The sequence below is a fragment of the Arvicanthis niloticus genome, chromosome 3 (genome assembly GCF_011762505.2).
Source record: "Arvicanthis niloticus isolate mArvNil1 chromosome 3, mArvNil1.pat.X, whole genome shotgun sequence".
Classification (NCBI taxonomy): Eukaryota; Metazoa; Chordata; class Mammalia; order Rodentia; family Muridae; genus Arvicanthis; species Arvicanthis niloticus.
In genome coordinates this window covers 87,208,141-87,232,042 of record NC_047660.1, presented here as the reverse complement: position 1 = coordinate 87,232,042, position 23,902 = coordinate 87,208,141, and the positions used below count along the sequence as shown (strand labels likewise).

The 23,902-nt window shown below is 51.1% G+C and overlaps 1 protein-coding gene across 2 annotated transcripts in view; it reads right to left on the bottom strand.

Moving 5' to 3' along the window:
* The window catches only part of Grid1 (glutamate ionotropic receptor delta type subunit 1), a 714,697-nt gene extending 691,899 nt beyond the window's left edge, over positions 1 to 22,798 (bottom strand). Inside the window, exons 1-2 of one of the 2 annotated variants that reach the window (XM_034499262.2) lie at positions 22,619 to 22,798; positions 20,220 to 20,375 (exon numbers count right to left, since the gene is read on the bottom strand). In XM_034499262.2, coding sequence (XP_034355153.1) covers positions 20,220 to 20,375; positions 22,619 to 22,697 — 235 coding nt within the window. In that variant the 5' untranslated portion in view covers positions 22,698 to 22,798. The remainder of the gene's footprint in view (positions 1 to 20,219; positions 20,376 to 22,618) is intronic. The other variant, XM_076931489.1, reaches the window with a different exon arrangement.
* Positions 22,799 to 23,902: the final 1,104 nt, after the last annotated feature.

Genomic DNA, 23,902 nt, shown 5'->3' with positions numbered 1-23,902 from the left:
CTTTTCTCCTCCCTTTGGGAGATTGTCTTCCAGTTCCAACTGAAACAGAGGCACACAGCCAAGATGGCTCAATGAAAAGCCCCCCCCCCCCCCATCTTGACTAGGAACATGGTCCCAGATGGGCCAATCAAGAGAGCCTGGCCTTGGCAGTGCTAATTGGTGAATAAAGAAGCACATGACTCAAGATGACCTAATCACCATCTTCCAGGGACTAGATACAGAACATGTTATCTTTCCTTGGTTATTTTTGCTAAGCAAAATGATTCATGGAGGGAATCTGGATGAAATTGAAGACACACAGATATACTGTAGTACCAGACCTGGGACCTTTCCTGAATCCTCTTTTGTCAAAGGCCAGAATATGTTGAATCTTGTCCCACATACTTAAAGAGCCATGGCTAGTGTTGTCTACTGAAGCTTTGGCCCAGGCACATACCACTGGGAATGGCATATACCAGGCATATACCACTGGGAACGGGGTAGCATCAGAGTGTCATAATTATGTTCATCTCAAGCCCCACACGGTGTTTCCTGTTCTCCTTGCCCAAGCTCATCTTACCCTCCAAGTAAGCATATAGGGTATCCCTGTGGGGACCACACAGCTAATTCATTTACTTTTTGTCCAGTGTTGCCTTTCTCCCCCTTTTCTCTACCATCAGTTCCTGAAACCCTGGGGCCAGCTACGAGCCACCATGGCATGCTCCAGTGTCAGATGAATGGCACATGCAGACAGATCTGCTGTATCCTGGGGAAGCACCTTCTGGCACAGCAGATCCTGTATCCACTAAGCTCACATAAGTAGTCTGCCCATGAGTTCTCTCTATCTCACTAATGAGGAAAATGAAGCCAGAGACGTTAGGCAAGTAACTCAAGGTTAAAGCTGATATGTGCAGGCTGGACTGGTGGGTCAGTGGTGAAGAGCACATGTTGCTCTTGCAGAGGACCAGATTCAGTTTCCAGCACCCACGTGATGGTTCACAACTACCTCTAATCCCAGTTCCAGGGGATCCAACTCCTTTTGACCTCCAAAAGCAGCAACAAGCATGCATGTGGTGTACACACATAGATGCAGGTAAACACACACAAACAAATCCAAATTTTTTTTTAATTAGCAGTGTAGTAGTGGTATACACCTTTAATCCCAGTGCTCAGGAGGCAGAGGCAGACATATCTCTGAGTTCAAGACCAGCCTGGTCTATAAAATGAGCTCCAGAACAGCCAAGACTACCAGAGAAACCCTGTCTTGAAAAAAACAAACAAACAAACTGATATGTGGCAATATCAGACAGAGCTCAGTTGCTACAAAGAGTAGCTTCTCACCTCCTAACTCCAGGAGACAAGAAAACAAGTTTGACGCAATTGTCATACCCTGCACACCCTCATCTGACTGTGTGCCTAGTCCCTATGTGCCTGCCTGGTCCCTGTCAAACCCCCACACACACCCTCACCCGACTGTGTGCCTGGTCCCTGTCATACCCTGCACACCCTCACCCAACTGTGTGCCTGGCCCAGACATATCACCACTGAGTACTTCAGAAGTGAACCAATGCCTCTGCGGACCATCTCCTAGGAGCCTCTGGGAGTCTTGAATTCCAGAGGGGAGTCTCTTGAGAAGCTTGGCGAGATGAAGGCCAGAAAGAAGCAGCAGTGAGTTAGAGGAAGCCAGGAGACTGGCAGAGGCAAGGCCAGAAGATAACAGAGGCTTACTGGGGAGGGGTGAGGTAGACCTGTGCCTGCCCTTAGGGATTGGATTCAGTGATTACTGAACGGTTCCAGACACGCTAATTAACTTGCTGCTCCCAGGGGCAGGCATCTCTCCTGCTGCACTGGTGGCTGAGCTGTGGCAGAACTACTCATAGTGTGCACACCAGGGAAGAAAGGCACAGCCTTTGCCTCCTGCTAGGGAGGCCGCTCCAGGATGGTGCCTTGAGTCCCCTGGTGGGCTGTATGGAGGCCAGATACACCCTGCTGAGGAACCCGCAAGAATGGAAGAGAATAAGTAGAGGTGGTGACAGCACTGAGAAAGAGGCCAGGAGGCAACATTGGGAAGAAGGTGAACTCAGGTAGGATTACCCAAGATGCACCAGGGGTCTTCCAAAGGGTTACAGTACAACATCCTCGGCCTGGGTCTGGCAATCAGCCCAGATACTCAGTCCCCTATGCTACCCACACTGGCTGAGTTAGTTCCTGCTGTATTCCTAGCACAGTGCTGGAGACAAAAGACCTTCAAAGACAATCTCTGACCTCCAAAAGCACCCCGAGGATGGTGGTGGGGCAAGCAGCACAAGGATGACACAGGGGTGACAAGAAATACGGTAAAATTAAAAATGGAGGCTGAGGAAGATAAAGAAAGGTGTGTCCGGAACAAGAGGAGAGTGAGCTACACAGACAGACGAGGGGGACACCCAGGAGCCTCTCGGGGACTCTAAGGGAGGCCTGTGAAGAACAGGATAAAAACTAAAGTTCAGGACGAGTAAGAATGGAAGCAAGATATGCAGAAAGCACACAACACTGATCTGAGAAGCCAGGAAGCCCCAAAGGAGGGCAATGACACCCTGCTAAAGGCTGGAGAGATGGTCACAAGGACAGAGGCAGGAGAGCCCAAACCAAGAGAAGCCCTGCACACACCTAAGACCTGTTACAAGAGTGGGAGCCTAGTGAGTCCTTGCAAAGGATGCAGGTAAACACCAACATTCACCCTGTCCCTGGGATGCACCTATGGACCAAATGGCAAGGAAGAAATCACTATTCTCTAAGCCTTGCAAAAGGCCATGGACTCTTGAAACTATCCATTTGCATAATTTGAATAAAACCACAGAGCAAAGGCTGGAGGAAGGAGAAGAGGGAAGAAGCTAGCCCCCTATTCGAAGGCTTCTAGGCAGAACAACTGGAGTGAAAACCTAAGGAGTCTGCCTAGCAAGGACAACCCTGGAGGAAAGACCAGAAGTGACCAAGGAAGAACAGGAATCAGCACTCAGCTTCCCAGGAGCCCACCCAACTCCATCCTCCTAGCCTACAACCAGAGGTAGCCTCCCGCCCACTGACTCTGAGTATTTCCTATCCAGCTTCAGCAGACAATCCCAGAGTGACCATTCCAATCCTGACTCATGAAGGACAGACAGGCCTCAGGCTCAGCAAGCCCCAGTGAATACACACACACTCACACACATGCACACGCACACGCACATGCACACACACATACACACATGTGCACACACATGCACGCACAGATATACACACATGCTCATGCACACACATGCACGCGCGCACACACACACACACTCCTGCCTTATTTCCTGAGGGACACACACTTCCTGACTTCCTGGCCTTTGTACATGCATTTCCCTACCCCTACTGCTGCCCCACCTTGCCCCTGACAAAGCCCTACTTGTCCTCTAGGTCTCAGTCCCTGCTGGAGGGAATGTCCCTGAACCCCTAGGTTCATCCTCCCAACATAATCCCCTTAAACACAAGAGGAAGACTCTGGCAACAGAAAAGTCCTACTGTCAGCACTGGAGCCAACTACCACAGACTTGCTAATGGGTGCCCCAGGCCTCCTGCTGTCCGCTAAACAAGATGTCAATGACAGAGAAGACCTACCGCATGCCCACGGTGCCCTCCACAAACAAGGCAGTGCTAGCTAGCCGTTGTGGTCCCAACACATGTCCATCCCACAGCCTGAGCATCGAGCCCCTCTCAGCCTCTTCCAAGGCTTCTTCCTCACCAGCTGGAAATGCCAGACAGACACATGGTAAGAAACCATGTGTGGTGAAACCGCACTCACATTTTGCAATCTGTGGTCCCTCACGGCAGGCTCAGCAACTGTGGAGGTGTTGCCCGGCAGAGGGTGCCAGGTAGAGGCAAGCCAGCCCCTACTCCTCATCTCTACCTGCCCATGCGGGGACCTTAGCTTTGAGCTGGGGGCCTACACATCTCTAATGTGCAGTCCTCTTTTCAAGGAGCCTCTATTTGGAGGGCTAGGACCAGGGTCTGCCATGGAAGTTTGGCCAAGGAGGCCACGCTGTGCTCCAACTTTAGAATACTAACTCTGGTTCTATCAAGGGGTGAAAGAAGGCCTGCCACAGGGGTCAATATGTCTCAGTCTTGTCTACTCCTGCCTGTTCCTGAGACCCTGAGAAATTCTGTTCTTTTCCCCATAGCACTGATAAAAAGCCTTAGCCAAAAAGAGGTACAGGAAATGAATGCTGGAGAAGGGGGAGACTGATCAGTCCCCACACTGGACAGCATATTCCTCTAAGATGGGCCATGCAGGTCTTCTACAATGCCGCAGTCAGCATAAAAACCAGATCGGATAAGCAACTCTCCATCACAGATCACCAACATTGGTCATATGCTGCCTCAACCCAAAGCCAGAGGAGCCAAGGAAAGAGACAAGTGAAAATGGAGGTTGATACCCTTCCTCCTCATCAACACCATACATAAACACACACACACACACACATACACACACACACACATACACACATACACACACACACATACTCAGAGTCCTTGCCCAACAGCCACTAAGACACGGGGAGCTTTTTCTGTTGACTCACTTGGTCTCACTACAACAGCCTGCAACCCTTGGGATAGTCTGTGGTGCAGCAGGCAGGAAAAGTCAGGACATGGGTAGGCCAGCCTCTCAGGACAGGGGTGAAAGCAGACCTGAGAAGGACCAAGCCCAACCTCTAGGAAGCCTTGTGGAGCCCATGCAACTTCCCTACCCTGGGACATCCTAGTGGGGTGGTGATGTACCCCTCTGCACTTTACTAGAGGACACTGGCAATGGAACCCCATGCATCCCACCCAGCAGCCAATCCTGTCAGCACTGACAACTAAGTCCTATCTTTGAGTCATGTGTGTGTTTCTCTATAAAGTATAAAGCATGAGTCTTTTAAAAATAAAGACTATGACCTTCCTAGAAGTATTCAGATTCAGGGCAAAGGCCACTGTGGTGACTCAGGAGATGGATGGATGGATGGATGGATGGATGGATGGATGGATGGACAAATCACCTTCCTTGTTTTTGCTGCTGCTGCTGCTGGTGGTGGTGGTGGTGGTTATGGTTGTGTTTGTGTTTAGGGTTTTGGTTGTTGTTGTTTGTTTCTTTTGGTATTTTGAGACAGGATCTTACTATGTTGCTGACCTGAACTCACTATGTACATCAGGATGGCTTCAAACAACTCTGCCACTGCCTTCTACCACTATCCAGCTAAACTTCCTCTTCCTCTTTCTCCCATTTTCATGTGTGTGGGAGTGGGGTGTGGGGGTGTGTGTGTGTGTATGCAGATGTGCATGCATGTGTGTATGCTCGTATGTGAGTGCATGTGCACATGGGTACACATGCATGTAGAGGCCCAAGGTTGATGCCAGGAATCATCTTCAGTCACTTCTCTACCTTATGCACTGAGGCAAGGCTTCTCAGTCAAACTGAGAGCTCACCTACATAGCTAGTCTTGCTAGCTAGCTTACTCTGGGTACCCGTCTCTGAAACCTGAGGCTGGAATTCCAGGCAGCTGTCATGCCCACTGGCATTACATGGATTCTTCAGATCCAAACTCTGGTCCTATGTTTGTGCAGCAGTGATTAGCCACTGAGCCAGCTCCCCAGTCCCTGAACATTAACATTGCAGGATCAACAAAGGACACAACACAGTATCCTTAGCCACATGGATGCACCAGACATCACCAAGGCACTCCAAAGCATGTTCTAAAGAGAAACTGCTCAGCAAAATCCAGGTCCTCAAGGTGGAGTTTCTTTAGACATTTCTGCCTTCTTTGAACATAACTGAACCTCCCAATACTCAGCTTAAACTGTGGCTCAGCTCATCTTCTAGATTTCTATATATAAAATAAATCATCTAACCAAAAAAAAAAAAATCCGTATCTACAGTATATAGAACAAAGGAAGATTTCAAAGCCCATTAACTCACAGAAATGGTATGTTACTAGGAGAATATGGGCTGTATAATTAAAACAATTTAAATCCGATTACAAAGAGACAGTGGGCTTTACTGCCTGCCACCATCTCACTAATGAAAAGAAAACCAATATCTTGCAGGTTTTTAAGTTTCTATAAGCTCATGAATTAGAATACACTTGTACCACTGTTCCATGTGGCTGACAAGATAAGAGACCATCCTTGAAGTAGGTCTTTACAGAGATCTGCTAGATGTGCCTGGTGGCCAAGGTCCTTGAGTTGAAGGCCACGTGACCCTAATGTGAGAGTAGTCTCTGAAAATCCCAGCCTTAGAGCTTCTGATGCTTGGCTTCCAGATCCTCTACTGAGCCATAGAGCCCTATGTCTGCTGAGGGAGAACTGGCAAGGCCAAATGACAGCTGATGGCCCAGACAGGGACAGGAATCCTAACGTGTAGAGCAGAAATGTGCATTTCAGTCTAAAAGGGGGCACATCTGCAGCTGTGATGGAGGGGAACAGTGACAACCTCATTAGCCACACAACTACTGGGAGCCAGGGAAAGATGCCATGTGACCAGCCCTACCCTCAGCATCCTGCCGCTCCAGCATGAAAAGCAGCTACTGGCTGGCTGGTCCTACCTACTGTCAGCAACAGCCAGGAAGCTCTTCACACAAGAGCCGAGCCATCCAGACCTGTTCCATCAGGTTCTCCAGGTGAAGCCTGGATCCTGACCCTTGTCTGATTCCCTGAAGCTAAAGCATGAGCCTGCTGAGCCCACACATGCCTGGCACAGTATCTGATACAGGCCCAACCCCTCAGAGACATGTAGATAGGGAATGAATGTCCATATACTGTGTGCATGCAGTAGACATTCCCTCCCTCTCAAAACCATTCCTCAAAGGAGACATGGAAATTCCTCTTCACAGACTTTTAGACTGAGGCTCAAAATGTAAGGGGACATGCAACGAATCATATAGCTGCAAGAGACAGAAGAGGGATTCTGCCTGGTGTCAAAGGCCACCCATGAGCTTACAAACCAAGTCTAGGAAAGGATCAGGTATGACCAAATGCCAACTGTTACCTCAGACGTGCCGAGTCGAGCAATGCCATCTGATACCAAGGGAAACTGAAGCAGAAAACCCTCCTAAATCAGCCTCTTTTAGATCCAGTAACACTTGCAGGATATGATCTCTACACACTGAGAAGCCCCTGTGCTGATGACTGAAGTCCTACATTAGATCTTTCTCACAAGCCTGGCAGATTTCAGGTCTCAAAACTTTTGTGGCCCACAGAGATCCACCTGCCCCACTCTGATCTGCTGCTACGGTACTGAGCTGCTTATAAATGGGTCAGGCAACACCTCACCTCTGTTCACCAAGAGCTTCTCCAGTCACACTACTGAGGAGGTGAGCTCAAGTTACTGGCCGGCACCAAGTGGGCTAGAGAGTATCTTCTCTTTCTTCACCCAGATGAACAATCCAAGTGGCACCATACATGGCTCCCTGAAGGGCCTCTTTGGCAAAGGACCCAGTTGTCTATGACAGTGATCAGCTTAACCTATGCCTTTCTCTCATGCCCAGATCACATTACCTCTTCCACAGTGTGTGCCACAGACCACTGTTGGTGCACCCGAGCCTTTATCTCTGCCTCTGGTCTGAGTGAAGAAAGGCCCCAGGCTGTGATGTCATACGCAATGCAGATTCCCTTGTCAGAAGCCAATACCATCTCCACAGAATGCATAGTATGGAGACTCTGAGTGCAGCCCAATAGGACAGACCAGGAGGGTAATCCTAAGGGAAAACAGAGACAGGATTGGGGCTATCCCGCCTACTACCTGGACTTGGGTAATTTTGTAGCTCTAGTCCAGTTCTCAAAGCAGGGTGGCCAGGCAGCATTCCAAGAACAGCCTGTAAGCCTGTTCCTCTCCCCTCCCCATGGGGACAAGGAAGCTATAGGAATGGGAAGTGGGGGATAGCTACTAGGGTAGGCATGGGTCCCACAGAAATCCTGGGACCCACCCAGTACTGGAGATCTAACTCAGGGTCCCAGACATGCTAAGCATTGTACTTCTGAACTGAATCTCCAGTCCTCATTACTTTTTGAAACAGAGTCTCACTAAGTTGCCCAGTTGACCTTGAACTTGGCATTCCTTGCCTCAGCCTCCCAAGTAGCTGGGGTTCCTGGCCTGCTGGCCTCCTTCTCTCATGACACATGTCACTCTCTTGGCTGGCTTTGCTGCCTGTGCCACATCCTACTCTGTGACTGTAGTTTGCAGGGTACACAGCTAGGAAGACCTGGCTCTGGTCACTATTGGACATGCCATGTGATGGAGAACAGGATGTACAGACTAGAGGCTGCCCTCTTGGCCCTCTTGCTCGCCAGAGGAAACCCCATGGATTTCCAAGCCATGGCCACCTACTTTCTGTGCTGGCCCGATCTTTTTAATTAGGTGAAGAAGGCATTCTCTGCAATAAGGCAGCCTTTTGGGTGCTGCAGTGGTCCACTGTCTCAGGGTCCTCAGCCCAGGGAATAGAGCGGTACCCAAGCCTGGCCAAGAAGAAGTGATTACACATCTCCAGCACTTGAATTGATTTGAGAGGAACTGACTTGTTCCTTGCCATACAAACAACAATCATAAATCCCTGAGGAGGCTTATAGTAAATAATCCCCCATAATCCCCTTCCTGCCATGAGGAGAGACCAGGGCTGAGCTGAGTAGATATCAACCTATGGTGCCTAGGATGGTGGCTAGGATGGTGGTGAGGATGGTGGCGAGGATGGTGGCTAGGATGGTGGCTAGGAAGGAAGCTCATCCAGGGGATGGTAGGGGGAAGAGCTGGAAGATGAATGCCATCTAGGCCCTAAATCTGTCCATGCCTGTGGCTCACAGTCTCTGGCCTCTTCAGTTGCATAGCCTAATAAACATCCCTCTTTGCCTAACCAGTCTGAGGGCTCCTGACACCTGCAAAACAAGGACGAGTAAGAGGGTGCTTTGAGACCCATGTCAGATTTCATGGATTAAAGGGAGGAGTATGGGAGGGTCTTGTTGTTCCAGAGAATGCACACCTGGAACTTCCTCATAGGCCATGAAAAGCCCACTCACTCCACCCAGCCTAGGATGCCATGGCTTAGGCATCCTCTCCACAATCCTGATGGGTCCTCGTCAGCATGCCACCAATTAGGCTCCCTTGGGAAGGGTGTTTCTGGGTCAATGACCGCTATACTCAATCATCACTAGGTTCCTAGCACATCTACAAGTGTGTTCGGTAAGCTCACCAGGACACACAGACACACAAATGTGTGTGTGCAGGCCCATGTGTGTATGCAATTAGAGGCATGGTCACATAGCAAACCAAGCCACTAGCTTGAGGTTCGGAAGAACTAATGCTCTGACAGGCAAGAGTAAGGTTGACTGAGATTGAAATTAATTGGGCCCTAACATAGTCCAGTATACAGTTCACACTTAGAGATAAGTAACCAAGTGCAAACACCCCAGATGGTGGTGTCCAGTGCACCTCCCTTCCTTAGTGAAAGGTACCAAAGCCTGAAAGCTAGAAACTCAACCACAGCCACAGCCACAGCCACAGCCACCACAGCCACAGCCACCACAGCCACAGCCACAGCCACAAAAGGAATCATTCAGGCTTCATCAGTGTCAGCAGAGTGTCCAGAAAAACAAAAAATCAGGAGTCACCCATCCCTGTTCAGTGTCAGGAGGATAATAACCACGGCTGGTCTTTCCTCCATGACAGTAACAGACTATATCCCTGTGGCCAGTTCTTCATCTGGTTCTTAAGGCAACCTATTAACAAAGGTAGCACTATCCCCATTTCACAGGCAAAAAGCTGAGGCCCAGCAAGTTCAGTTCCTTGACAAGACACATCAGGACCACTGTGTGCTAAAGGGGACACTGATGAACAAGTCTGTCCGCAAAAGATACGCAGGTAGTACTAGTCGGACTCCAGGGCCTGAGCTAGAAAACATGCAAGGATCAGAGTAATGGTCTTTAGATGTTGAAAGGCTATAGTAAGGAGACAACAGTGGTGGCTCATACCTTTAATCCTAGCACTTGGGAGGCAGAGGCAGGCAGATTTCTGAGTTTGAGGCCAGCCTGGTCTACAGAGTGAGGTCCAAGACAGCCAAGGCTACACAAAGAAACCCTGTCTCGAAAAGAAAACAAACAAACAAAAAAAGGAAGAAATGTGCATCACCCATCCATGAGAGACACAGATCATCCATTGTGCACCAAACATCTTGTGTGTGTTAGTGTGTTTTGTTTTGGTTGTTTTGGTTGGTTGGTTGGTTGGTTGGTTGGTTGGTTGGTTTTTGTTTTGGTTTTTTTTTTATTTGTTTGGATTTTGAGAGATTTGGGCACTAAGGCCCTGGGACAGCAGGGATGGCTGTTGCTGCTGTCACAAGATGACACAGACTATATGTCTTAAGCAGCACAAACGTTCCCTCAAAACTCTACGGGCTCAAAGTCCAAGATCAAAGTGTCAGCATAATGGCTTCTGAGAGGGCCCTTCTGGCTGGTCGATAGCCACCTCTCACTGTATCCTTACAAAAGCAAAAGAGAGACTCTTGACTCTAGTGTCTCTTCTTACAAGGCACCATTGAGACATACCCAGCCCAGAGCCCAGGCACAGGGCTCAGAGCTCAAAGAAGTACCAGCACATAGTATTTTCCAGCTAGACAGAAAATAGTGTGTGGCCCCAGGCCAGTAAGATCCCAAAGGTCACCCTCTGCCTCGACAGGAAGCTGAGAACAGAAGACCTTCCCAGATGCTCAAAGTGAGACCCCGAGAAGAAAGTGACCTTTACAAGATCAGGAAGCCAACTGGTCTAAGTTGGTGGTTCAGACTTTCATTGCTGTGGCAAACACCTGACAAACAAGCTTCGGGAGGAAGGATTTTCTTCAGTTCACTTTTCCACAGGTTTCCATCAATGTTCACTTGGCTCGATTTCTCCTGGGGCCATGCATGGCAAGGCAGATCATGCTGGCAGGCTCTGTGGAAGAGCTAAGTGGCTCATCTTGAGGCAGGCAGGCAGCAGAGGAAGAGACTTAGGAGAAATTATGCTTTTCCAGGGCACACCCACAATGACCTATCTCCTCCAAGTCTCACCTCCTGCTTCTCACCACTTCCCACGAACATCATACCACCGTGGCTCCATCCACACTTAGAATCACAGCTCTTAGGAGTCCATCACTTCCCAAAAGACCATGCACTGACAACCACGCCCCATGCATGAGCCTGGGAGGGTGCATTTCAGATGAGTCATGACATTTAAGATTTGGACCCAGACATATCTCTGTCCACCAAACAAAGCAAGCTCTATAGCCAGCTCCTACAGAGTTGAGACAAGCCACTCTGCACTCTAAGCAAACATGGCTACTATAAGGTTAAAATGCTATGCAATGATTGGCAGAATACCCAGAGCCCAGACCTGCACAGATGGCTCCAAACCGCCTCTAATCATGATCATGTTGTCAGCGCTGACCTCCTTCGATAGTCTCCTGGGACACTCAGGAAGGCTAAAGTTCAACTTCAAGGCATAAGCCTCAGCCACCAGATACGAGGCAGGGGCTGCAGCCCACAAGGTCAGTACAGAGTAAGGCCTGCAGCTGACTTGGGGACCACGACAACACTCTTCTCTACCCAGCAGCTGTCCAGTGCCTGGCCCCTAGTCTGGGCTCTAAATGCATTTTCTGACCATCCTATGGCTAACCTCTACATCACAACCCCACTGACAGTGGGGAAGACTGAGATAAACAGCTCCAGTCACAGCTGATAGAAGCGTCAGTCCACCTGAAGGAGCACACGAGGCGTCTGTCATCTCCCAGGCTACATCTATTCTTGGGTAGAGTAGAAAGGCCAGACAGAGCTCAGCTGTGAACAGGTGCAGGGCAGGTGGCGTTGTCACATCTGCAGGTGCTGGCTCCCCGGCTGGGCTCTGGCAAAGACAACGTGAAGGCAGCAACCTGGAAAGGCAGGACTAGCCAGGGCCAGACGAGGACATGAGGCCCAGCAGAGAGTGAAATGGTAAACTGTTTAGAGATGGAAAGGGGAAACCCCAGAGAATGGGACACTGACAAGCTGTCAGAGAGGCCAGCACCCCCAGAGAAAGGGCTGTCACCAGCCAGCAGCAGGTTAATGTTGGCTGTCAACTTGACAGAATCTAGACTCACTTGGGAGACGGGCCTCTGGGCATGACTGGGAGGGCTTGATTTGATGGTGTTAATTGATGTGGGAAACTCCTCTTTAGTTGTGGGTGGGACTTGTGCTGTGCGAGCTGAGAGCTGGCTGAGCAGTACCAGGCATGCATTCACCGCTCTCTTCTGATGCCACATGCCATGTGACCTGCTCCCTCGAGCTCCTGCCATGTGACTTCCCCACAAGGGTGGACTGTAAACTGTGAGCCAGAAAATGCCTTTCCTCTTCAGGTTGATTTTGTCAATATTGTATCACAACATGGAAGGAAGAGACAGGCCAGAAGGCTGCGGCTGCAGGAAATCTGGGCACAGATATGTCACTGCCGGTGGCTCCACCAGTAGCCACACCTGGAGCAGGATTTTTTTGTCTGTTTGTTTTATTTTATTGTTATATAAAACTCTGTAGTTATTGTATTCATATACATTGAGGGGTGTTTAAATATAACTAATCACACAATGTATTACCCAAAAAAATGTTCATAATGAGAACACTTAACATCTACCCTTAGCCTTTCCCAAGAACACAATGGACCACCATTAACCATACTCCCCGCCCTGTACAGCAGACCTCTTACTCCTTATTCAACTGTAATTATGTCTCTTCACACCAGCATTTCCCTGTCCCACACACACACACACCACCACCACCACCCTATCCTCTCACAGGCATGGCCCTGAGTAGAAAATCCAAAAGTACTCACATCTACGTATTGGATTAAATTGGACTAAGAATATTTCAGAAGTGGTGCAAACCCAACAGTTCAACTTTTGATTCCGTTTTATAGAGAACTGGGTTAGCTAGCTTTGTTACTGTGACAAAACGCCTGTCAGAAACAGTTTATAAGGAACAGAGGTTTACTAGGACCAGCAGTAGGCCCTGTTACTCTCAGGGCTAGGGTGAGACAGGGCATCCTGGTAGGAGCACATGATGAAGCTAACTGCTCACCTCCTGCCGGTAAGTGAAAGAGAGAAAGAAGAGAGGACCCATTTTCTATTTTGAGAGCACAGCCTCAAGCACTGGAGATCTTCCACTTGGCTGCACTTCCTACAGGTTCCACCAGGCCCCAAAAGCACCAGGTGCAAACCCTAAAAGGAAAGAACAAGGTCTGGGTCTTGACGTGGTAACCACAAGATTTGTAACATTCTCTCTGCCCTGCCTGTTCTACGAGATGTGACTGACAGCAGTAAGGGACAATCATAAAGGCCGCCAAGAAAATCCTGGAGAAATGGCCCTGGTGTCATTGTGGGAGTTGGAGGATGCCCCATACACATGTAGACGCAGCAGTTCAGAGGCAGGGTGAAGCTCCAAACCTGGCATAAGATACCCTCAGGCTGGCTGTCAAGTAAGCCTCTCATGCCAATCTAGAGGGCAGAACAGCGGTAGAAACCTCTGAGAGTCTAACCCCAAAGCATAAAGAGATAAACGAAGCAGCCACACAGCCTATAAAAATGGGGAAAAAAATGTATGTACTCACATGTATTCATTTGATCCCAATAATCATTGGAGAAGAAACCTGAAGCCTTGGAGGAAACCTGAAGAAAAGCCAGTGGGGAATCCAGAGAGGGGGTTACACAGTTCCTGGTACCTAGCCAGACTCTAACAAGGAACCCTGTGCACCTGCAGTCTTGGCACACATCTTCAGACTTGAAGTATCACAGACAACACTACCATGGGGCCAGGAAAAGCATCTCCTTCTAGGCCCAGGGTACCAAAGCAAGAATGACCACAGTAGGCTTTAGGTAGACAGAGGGGAAAATGGGATGGGGAGGGGGAGCTTTCCTGGGCAGACAAGGAGGTTGGGACCTGAGTAGCAGCCCACACTTACAGGGTGGCTAATCCAACAGAAGTTTCTTCCATGCACTTCCTTATGTGCAAGCAGCCTCCAGGCCCAGAAGTGGAGTTGCTTGCCATGCCAGAACACAGAGGGTGATGTATGTAGTGGAACACACCAGTCCTGTAGGTGATACCTGCAGAACACCTCTACAGAATGAAAACCCAGCCATGCATCCCAAACTACTCTAGCCACTTGGGATGGGACTCGAGACATACCATGAAGGCAGCAAGCAAATGCAGAAGCCTAATGAAATGGGAAGGAAGTGAGGCCAGCAACATGCTCTGACCATAACAGGCACACAGAGGCTGCACACTAGTGGCCCACAAAGTCATTCAGGTCCTAGTCCCCAGTACTGGGACTTTGCTGGCTATGTGACACAGGAGAAGATAGGCTATTGATAGAATTAAGTTTTCAAATCGGCTGACCTTAAAATAGAGGATACGTCACTCTTGATGATCCCCGGAAGAGAGAGGTAGGGTCAGATGACACCATGTGAAAAGAACCTGGCTCGCTGCTGTGAGTTTTGGAGAGGAATCATGGAACCCAGAGCTGAGGAAGAAGCGGAATTGGGGAAGCAGTAAAGGCGTGGATGCAATTCTGCATCCATCCATGCCAATACCTGGGACTTAGCCCGGTGAGTCCATATCAGGCTCAGAATGTATCAGGCCCAGTGTGTCTATATGAGGCAGTGGGCCCAGAGACAGCTTTTGGATGGATAGATGTCACAGTCGGAGCCCCTGGCAATGTCTCCAGTATCTTGAAGAAGATGCCCTCAGGGGTGCCAGATGTGGCCTCAGTGGAACCTATAATTCTCAGTAGAATTAAAAGAGGACATAGTGGAGAGAGAGAGAGAGAGAGAGAGAGAGAGAGAGAGAGAGAGAGAGAGAGAGAGAGAGAGAGAGAGCTTTCACCAGAACTCAATAACAATGTGTCAAGTGAGGGCACCAGGAAGGTGAGGAGGGTAAGGGAGGGTAAGCTTGCTAGAAGTGGCTACCTATGCACTTCCTGTATTTTTTTAACTCATATTTCTTCATTCTTCCAACAATCAACTATACTTAGGTAATTTTAGCTTTTTTAGTTTTTGAATGTGGTGCTAAGCACTGGGCTCGCGGTATCACACACAGTAGGTGAGCACTCAATGACATCCCCCACTCTTCACTTTGTCTCCCCAAAATACACTTCTATTTTGAAACAAAGTCTCATGTAGCACAGGGTGCTGGTATCAAAGTCACTTTGTAGCTGCGGATAAGCTTAAACTTCTGAGCCTGTCCCTACCTCCCAAGTGCTCCGATTACAGATGTGCAGCGCCACACCTTGTTTGTGTGGTCTGAGGTTTGAACCAGGGACTCTGGCATTCCAGGAAAGCTCTCTACCAACTGAGCCACATCTCCAGCCCCTTGTACCTGGTCTTCCTAAAGTACTCTGTGCTCCTGGTAACTAAACAATATTGTCTCCTGTACTTTCCTTTCCCCTGCCTCTCCCTTGAGCCCGTATCCTTTCTTGACGTGACAGATACATCCACAGCACATCCAACGGTTCACATCTTTTACTCACAGGAAAAGATAATTTTGTGAAAGGAGACTCACGTTCAGCCCGTTCTTTTATGGATTTACATAATCTTCTGCTTGAGCAGGCACTGAAAAACAGTGTGACTTCTCCAACAGGTTAGCATCTTTTCTCAGACTTGTCTTGTAGAACACAAGTTTTCCTACTTGTTAATACAAACTTTACCTATCAAAGATGCAACATTGTAGAGCCTTAACTGTCTCCTGTGCTACTGTTTATTCATTTTAGACCCTCAGAAAATACATATGCTATATACTATCCTAAAAGAGAGTGTTTGGACGGAGTTTGTAAGACCAGCCTGGGGAAGCCACAGGTATAAATCTTAGGGCCAGAACATCCAAGTTGAGGTTCTTGTTTCCTTCCGAAATACTTAAGAATGTATATCTTAATACAAATAATGGCTTTTTTGAATGAATGAATGAATGAATGAATGACAATACATACCAGGAAACACATGCAGGCACTAGAAGTAATGTTTACAATTAGTTCACAGAAGCTTCAGAAAAAGCCAGTAATATAGCACAATGAACAGGATGGGAGCCCTCTTCATTTATAAAACACAATGGAAGAAAAAAGACTAGAAGGAAATAGTTCAGTAAATTCAGCGGTGGGGAGGGCTTGTTCTGCTTCTTGCTGCTTTCCGCAGCTTCTACATTTTATGTAATAAGCATGCACTGGCCTCTTTCTTTCTTACGTTTTAAAAGTAACACATGTTCATTGTAGCCATGCATTTCTTTAATAGCTGGGGGTTATAGGCGAAAACTAAAAACCAAGAGGTCATTTAGGGTCCTCCCTCAAGGAATTCACTAGCTTAAGAAACTATGTGGCTGAAAATATCAACAGCCCTAAGAGATGCTGAGGAAAAGTCATAGCTGGGCCAGGGACTAGGGAAGGAATTAATGTTTACTGAACACCAACCTCAGGCCTTATGCAGGCAATTTATACATGTCTCATCTCATTTAATCCTTCCAACAGTCCCAAGAGGAAGCAACTACAATTATTCCCTTTTAACAGATCTAGAAGCAGAAGCTCAGCACAGGGCCAAGGCTCTCCCAGGTCGTGCAACGAGAGAGGCAGGCTCTTCTCTAGATTTCTTTGGGCTCCAGCAACCAGACCCCCAGCCCTGGGTCAGGATGCTGCCTCTCAAATTACAACAAAGTATCACTCCGATCCCAGACTCTTGAGACACACTGGGCACGCATCTGTCCTCCCTAAGAACTGAGTCCCAGTATGGCCTTGCTCTCCAGCCCCCAAATAATGTCTTCTGCAATAAATGTCCATGCTCAGGAGAAAAAGCTGAGATAGCCACCCAGCTAGAGCCAGCTACTAGGTGGACAAGTACCCCATAGAGCACAGTCAAGAAAGGAGACCCAGTGAGCTGCATACCTGCTCCACAAGCACAGGCCAGGGGAGAGGAGGATGCTAAGCAATGCTCTGCTTTTCCCAGGACCTCCAGGGATAGCTCCTCCCTTCCCCTTCTGGGCACCAGGAACTATGCAAAGTCATGGAATAGATAACAAGGTGGATTTCAGCCCATGCCACTCCCAAAGTTGAAAGTGCATGCCTGCTTTAACCACCACACAACAAATTAGCAACAGGCCCTGACCAGAGTTCTTTACCTAGAAACTGCCAACCCTCGTATCTAACCCGTTCATTCCAGGTGTGCAGAAACACTCCCAGACCCTTCTGAGATTGTCCTCTTGCCATTCTTGAGGACTGAGACATTTTTCCAGTTACACACAAAAAAGAATCTAATAACCATAAAAAAAAAAAAAAAAAACAATGTCTAAAACAGTAAAAGGCCTTGGCTGGAGCCTTTATTGCCAAAAAAAAGTTGCACTTGGGGCTTGAAGGTCAAATGGCACATAGCTATGCTTTGTCTGTTGTTTAAGTTGTTCCATTGGCTGGCAAGTTAGAGACCAGATATGAGAACCAAGTGCGGTGCTGGAGTAAGGCTAGCCTCTAATGCACTCAGGAGGATGAAGTACAAGAGGAGCCTGAGCTACAGAGCCAAACCCTGCCTCAAAACACCCCGCAAAGTTATATTTTACAACTGAAGTGCAAACCTGGAGGATCTCTCTTCTTTTTTTTTTCCTAAGAAAGCTTTGTCTGGGTCCCCAGAGTAGCCACTTGTTATTTGAGGGTGGAACACACTGATGTGAGCAACAGTGCAGTGTTTTCTTTTTTAAAGATATATATATATATATATATATATATATATATATATTCCATTTTCAGAAACACCAGAAGAGGGCATCGGATCCCATTACAGATGCTTGTGAGCCATCATGTGGTTGCTGGAATTTGAACTCAGGATCTCTGGAACAGCAGTCAGTGCTCTTAACTGCTGAGCTATTTCTCCAGCTCCACGAAGCGTCTCTTAAAATTTTAATTTATTACAGGTATATCTACAATACTAGGACTTTTCCTGCCAACAAGGCACCAATCAGCTGGAGCTGTGTGACAGCTGCTCCTTTCAACAGAGATGACCTCTCCAGGGACCCAGCTGCACAGTTCATCCATGTGTGCATCCTGCCTCCAGTTACGACCCTGTGTAAGACTGTCACCTTCAGTCCCCAGGGTCATTCTGGTGGAGATAGCTATGCTTCATTCAGGGGCAAAATGAATGAGTAAAGGGTACCTTACACCATGGAGAGAATGGTCGGAAGCCACAACCATGATAGAGGTGTGCTAATCTGATATAGGCCATGGACAGAGGTCCCAAGGAGCCATGATGAGAACACACCCACAAAAAAAGTCTGGGTTCAGAGGCCATCAGGCAACAGATTGTGGGATGTGGCCACATAAGAAGGACAGGCACTCCCCCATGACTCTTCGTCAGAGGACATGAAATAATAGACATCTGCCAATGCTGGAAGCAAGACTTCACACACAGTCTTTTATGTGTGTGAGCGTTCTGCCTGGACACACACAAGTGCATCACATCTGCTTGGACACACACAAGTGCATCACATTTGCGCAGGTACCAGCAGAGGCCAGAAGAGGGTGTCATATACTTCTGCAACTAAAGTTACAGGCAGTCGTGAGATGCCATATGGGTGGTGGGAATCAAACCAGGGTTCTCTTCAAGACTGGGAAGTGTTATTAACTACTGAGCCACCTAACCAGGCCCCGGCAGTTCTCATAATAAAAAATAAAATCAGCTTCGCCCTACTGGCCACCACCACCACCATTCAACACTTGAGACTGAAGATGTGGGCAGCTAAGACATCCTCCACCCTTTGAGCCTTACAGTCAGGCAGTCCCTCCCCAACAGCTGACCACCATTTCATCCTTTGCTGTGGTTAAAACCAGGAGGCCCTCAAAGGCCCTCCATGCCCTGTGAAGATCCCAGCACTGTAAACCGCATCTGTCAGTGACTCACCTCATCCTCGGGGATTACCAGGAGACTGGTAGACAGTATATAACCCAAAACAACAGGAAGACTCTAGGCCCAGCGAGCCCAGGGAGAAACTGACAGATGAGCTCCCTGTCCTGTAGCCCTGCCAGTTCTGGGAAGAAGTCCCTACACGCTATGCTTCCGACTGTACCGACTGTACCGCTGTATCAGAGGCACTCCTAGACTGTAGCTCCGCTGGAGCCTTGCTCGTGGTAAACAAGACAAGGGTGGGGGACGGGGGAGAGAATGGTTGAGCAGGTACCTGACAGAGTCTTGCCCAGAAATCAACAACATGAAAGGGCAGCCAGACCGAGTAGGAGTGGAGGGAATGCGCAGGAAGGAAAGGCAGTGGGAGCTGCCGTCAGTAGTGTTTCAGAAGACATCAGACAACGGACATCTGCCGATGCTGAAAGCATCAGCTCCCATTATTTAACGTATATATGTGTTTTGCCTGCACATATATAAGTACACTCCACCAGTGCAGGTGCCAGAGGAAGCCAGCAAAGGGTGGTGGCCTCACTGGCTGCCCACCTGTTGCCCCTGCCTCCGCGAATCCTAAGCAAGCTAGCTGCAGGGGGGAGGGGGAGTACTGCTGCCCTGGGCAGCTAGTATTTTTCTGCCATCAGACCTAGTCCAGCGAGGCTCTTTTCCTGAGCAAACAGCGCCCACCTCCGGTCCAGGCGGCAACGTCTCCTAGGTCCACCGCACAGGCACTGGCAAAGACGGGCTGTTCCAAACACAGTGGAAAGAGGCAGAGAGAAACCGAGGACCCGAGGGGCAGAAGCCTCTAGGATCCACAGAGTGTGCAACCAAGCGCCCATAGGGCTGTGCTACAGTCAGGACACACAGCAGGAGCTCTGAGCTCCGAGTTCCCGCGAGCTGCAGGGCACAAGAGGCTTTTGGAGACATGCAGGCAACAACGGGAACCCGACACGAAGACACACCCACCCACAAACACGCGAGAAACAAAGACCGACCTGAGCCACACTCCTGCTCGGTGGTGACACAGAGCGCACAAGCTCAAACACCTGGCCGGAAAGAAGCCGCACAGTCCTGCCAGGAGAGCCGTTTGTGGTGTGTAGAAGCTCTCCGCTTGCCCAGACAGCACCGAGCAGCCCTGCCTTGCTAGGCCTGGGAGTACACGCCACCATGCCTGGCATAGCAGCCGACTAAGTGCCCAGGAGACTCTGTACAACCGATTGGGTAGCAACCCTGCCTGGACCCATTGCTGCACAGCCTCACTGCCTGCAGCCTAGTGACTCATGCATGGGCTCAGTGACCACTCACCTTCCTGCACCGCCTGGAACGGATTATTGGCCTCGATGACCTTGATGGAGTAGGTGATCTTCTCACTCTGCAGGATGTCATCATTGAGGCTCAGGTCCGATACAGCCAACTGAAACACCCTGTCGTCCTTGGCTGCGTTCTCCTCGAAGATGGCACCTGAGGAAGAAGAGGGGTCAAGACCGGGCCTGGAGAGGAACCCTTTCCTTCTTCGTTTAGCCCTAGGGTCAGGTACCAAGTGGTGGGAGGACTGAGGTAGACTTTGGTTTGGTTTAGTTTATAATGCTTTTTTGAGACAGGTTCTCTTCTGTGCCCCTAGATGCCTGGGATTCATGATGATTCTTTATTCCTCAGTCTTCCCAAGTAGTGAGATTACAGGCATGAGGCTCCAGTCTCAGTTCAAGATTCTGTGCTGACTGTTGATTGGGTAGTTTAAAGATCTCCCACCATAACCCAAACAGGGTTTGCTCCCCCACACACACACACACACACATCATACACGTGCATGGCTGACATGAGTTACACATGCATGTCCCACATGTTACCATTGGGTTACATGTGCTTCATAAGTGAAGCACTCATGTCCCAGCCATGACCCAAACAGTAAAAGGCTGAGGTAGCCTCTGGCTCAGATGTACCTGATGTGGTCCCATAAATCCCACCCCAGGAACCAGAGTAAATTCTCCAAAATGGTAAGGTCCCCTATGCCAATTCCGAGATAGAGTGCTGACTTTTTTTTTTTTTCCTTTGCATTCCCTGCCCAATGTAGAAGTGAAAAAGTGGTCCACAGCCGGCTCTCCTCCACCAAGGGTTTTTCTTTTAAACAGAAGGCATTGATAGCCAGTATCTTGTATGGTCAAGATGCTACCAGGCCTGGTGCCTCTGCTCTTCGTTTCTCACTTCCTCTTCCTGTATGTATGGAAGGGGTGGGGCTATATCCTAAACCCCTAGACATTCTGATCTAGCAAGACCCGAGAGTCCCAGAAGAAACCACTCTTGAATGGCCCTTCTAGAAGCACGACAAGCTCATCCGGAGCTCTGGCCGACCTGACGCTTTCACTAGGTACACAGCTTCACTGACCCTGCCCTTATAGCGGAGATCCGTTGGACTGCTGCTCTGAGATCCTCACAGCCTCCCCAGTCCCCTTGCCAGGCGCCGAGGGTCGCTGCCAAGGTCCTATTGCTTGGCCTTCTAATTGCCCTGGAGCCGAGAGCTGGATAGGAGAAGGACTCGGCTCCCGAATTCCTCACTATACTGGAGCCGCAATGCTGACCGCGAGACCCACTCAGGCTCCTGGGCGGGAAGCACGTTTGGATCCTGGCCCGGCACCGGAGGGGAGCTGCAGCCCTTGGAGTAAAGACTCTGTCCCTGTCACCCCCTCCACCTCTGCCCCACGGGTAACATCAGCCACGTTTTCTCACACCTCCCAACCCCCAGTTTATCCGTGTTAGCTGGTCTTTCCCAACTTCCGGAAAGGCGACTGCAGAGGGGCTTCCCCAAAGCGACCGCCGTTAGTCCCCCAACCCGGCCCAACTTCTCGAGATACCAGCCATTCGGCTACGAACTCCTGATCACTACCTCTCCTCCGATCTCCCCTTCCTCTGCTTTTCCTCTTCTTCCTCTCCATCCACCTCTTCCTGCTCAGCGCCCCCCACCCCACCGTCCATGCTCCTTCCGTCCACCCCTACCATCCACACTGCACGCTGGCCCCAAGACTCAGATCAGGCAGAAACTCTAGGACTGTCCAGGTTTGGGCTGCAGTTGTCACAACCAGATACAAACACACACCCACACCGAGAGCTACACAGACACACACCGGGAAATGGGCAAGCACTGTGTCCACTCTAACAGGCTGACACAACGCGACAGTCGCACTAACACACGCTCAGATGGCCCCACACACCCCAACGCCCTCTCACCGTGACACCAACACCGTGCCAGGTGCACAGACACTGGCACGCTGACAGCACCCATCCACAGTCACACATGGTTCCGCTTTGGCCTCTTTGATCTTGCCCTGCCAACTTAGCTAGCCCCAAGCCCTGTCCGACCCTGGCCCCAGTGTTCAAGCTGTGCCGAGGGGTCCAGCCCGCCGACGGCCCCGCCAGAGGCACGCATCTCGACCAGGGTCTATCCCCAGGTTCCCCGCAGCCGCGGCCCTAAGTGTCGGCAGAGGCCGCGGGGCCCCGCGCACTGACAGGAGCCCCGGGGAGTAGCGAGGTGCCCGCAGGAGCGCCGAGCGGCCAGAGCACAGCTCCTCCGCGGGGCGGCGCGGGCCTTCGGGGGAACACCGACTGCCGAGCCCCTCGGCCCGGGGAACCGCTAAGTTTGGACGCCGCGCATCACCGGCTCTATTAGGTGGCCCCCGCCCAGCCTCGGCCCGTCTGCCCTCCGAGCTCACCGATGTGGATGATGGAGTCGGCCCGCACCGTAACGCACTGGCATATCCAGGGAAGAAGCCACAGCGTCAGCGCTTCCATGTCCCCCCGGCGCGCGGCTCATCCGCCCGGGCCCGGGGCGAGGCCGAGGGCAGCGCGGAGCGGGGAGGCGCCGGTCCCGGTGCAGTCCCGGGCCGCTCCCCGGGAGAGCCGAGCCCGCCCGTGCGTCTTCCCCCGCGCTCCCGCCCCTGCGCCCTGCGCCCGCCCCAACCCAGCCCCGCCCAGCCCAGCGCTCTCGGGCTCCCGCGCCGGCTCTGGTTGCGGTTGCGGCGGCGCTCGCAGCCCGAGCCCAGGCCGGCGCGGCGGGGGCGGCCCGCGGCTGTGGCGGCGGCGCTTCCAGCGGCTCGAGCGGCTCTGGGGGCGGCAGAGGCAGAGGCGGCGGCGGCCCGGCCCGCGCGGCGGCTCCGGGCTGGCTGTGTGTCTGAGCCCAGGCGAGGAGCGAACTGCGGAGGACGCCCCCTCCCCTCCCCCTCCCCCTCGGCGGCGCTCCCCCTCCCCTCCCGCCCGCCTCCCTCCCCCCGCCCTCCTCTCCACCACGTGACTGCGGAGCCTTAGCCTAGCCGCGCGCCGCTCGCCCGCTCGTTGCTCGGAGGGGGCGCCCGGTGCTCCGCTCTCCCGGCCGGGGGTGGGGGGGATGCTACGAGGATGGTACCACGGTGGGGACTTGGCCTGTCTGCGGCGAGCCTAGGCTTGGCCGTGTGGGCCTGGCCTCCGGGTTCGCTGGAGAAACGGAGGAGGCACAGCCATCGACTACCCTCGGGGAGGGGGAGCTCGGAACTCGCTGGCGCTGGGGGACTTCAGCCGAGATTCTGCAGTCCTGCCGGTGGCCAGAACGGACAGCGGCTCGGAACCCGACCCCCGACTCAGGCAGCCTGCAGAGAGACCACAGCCTAGGGCACCGAGGATGCTGAGCGGGCGGGCGGCGGGCTCGAACCCTGGCTGTCCGGGCAGAGTTCGGCGGGCGTCCATCCCCCGCCCCGGGGGCGGTGCACTGAGCCCGGAGTCGGGCAGGAGACTCAGACTCTGAAGCCCAATTCATGGCCGGAAACCGGCGCAGCCGTGACCGCGGCGCCTGGACGTGAGGAGCCTTCCAAGCGGCCAGCGCTCTCAGACAGCGACCTGCACGAAGCCTTCTAGTGCGAGCCCGGGAGAAGAGCCCGGGAGCAGAGTGGGGATCCCGCCGCCTCTGGTTCTCTGACTCTGGCCGATCACCTCTGTGAAGCTGCTGAGAAATCGGGAGAGGGGGA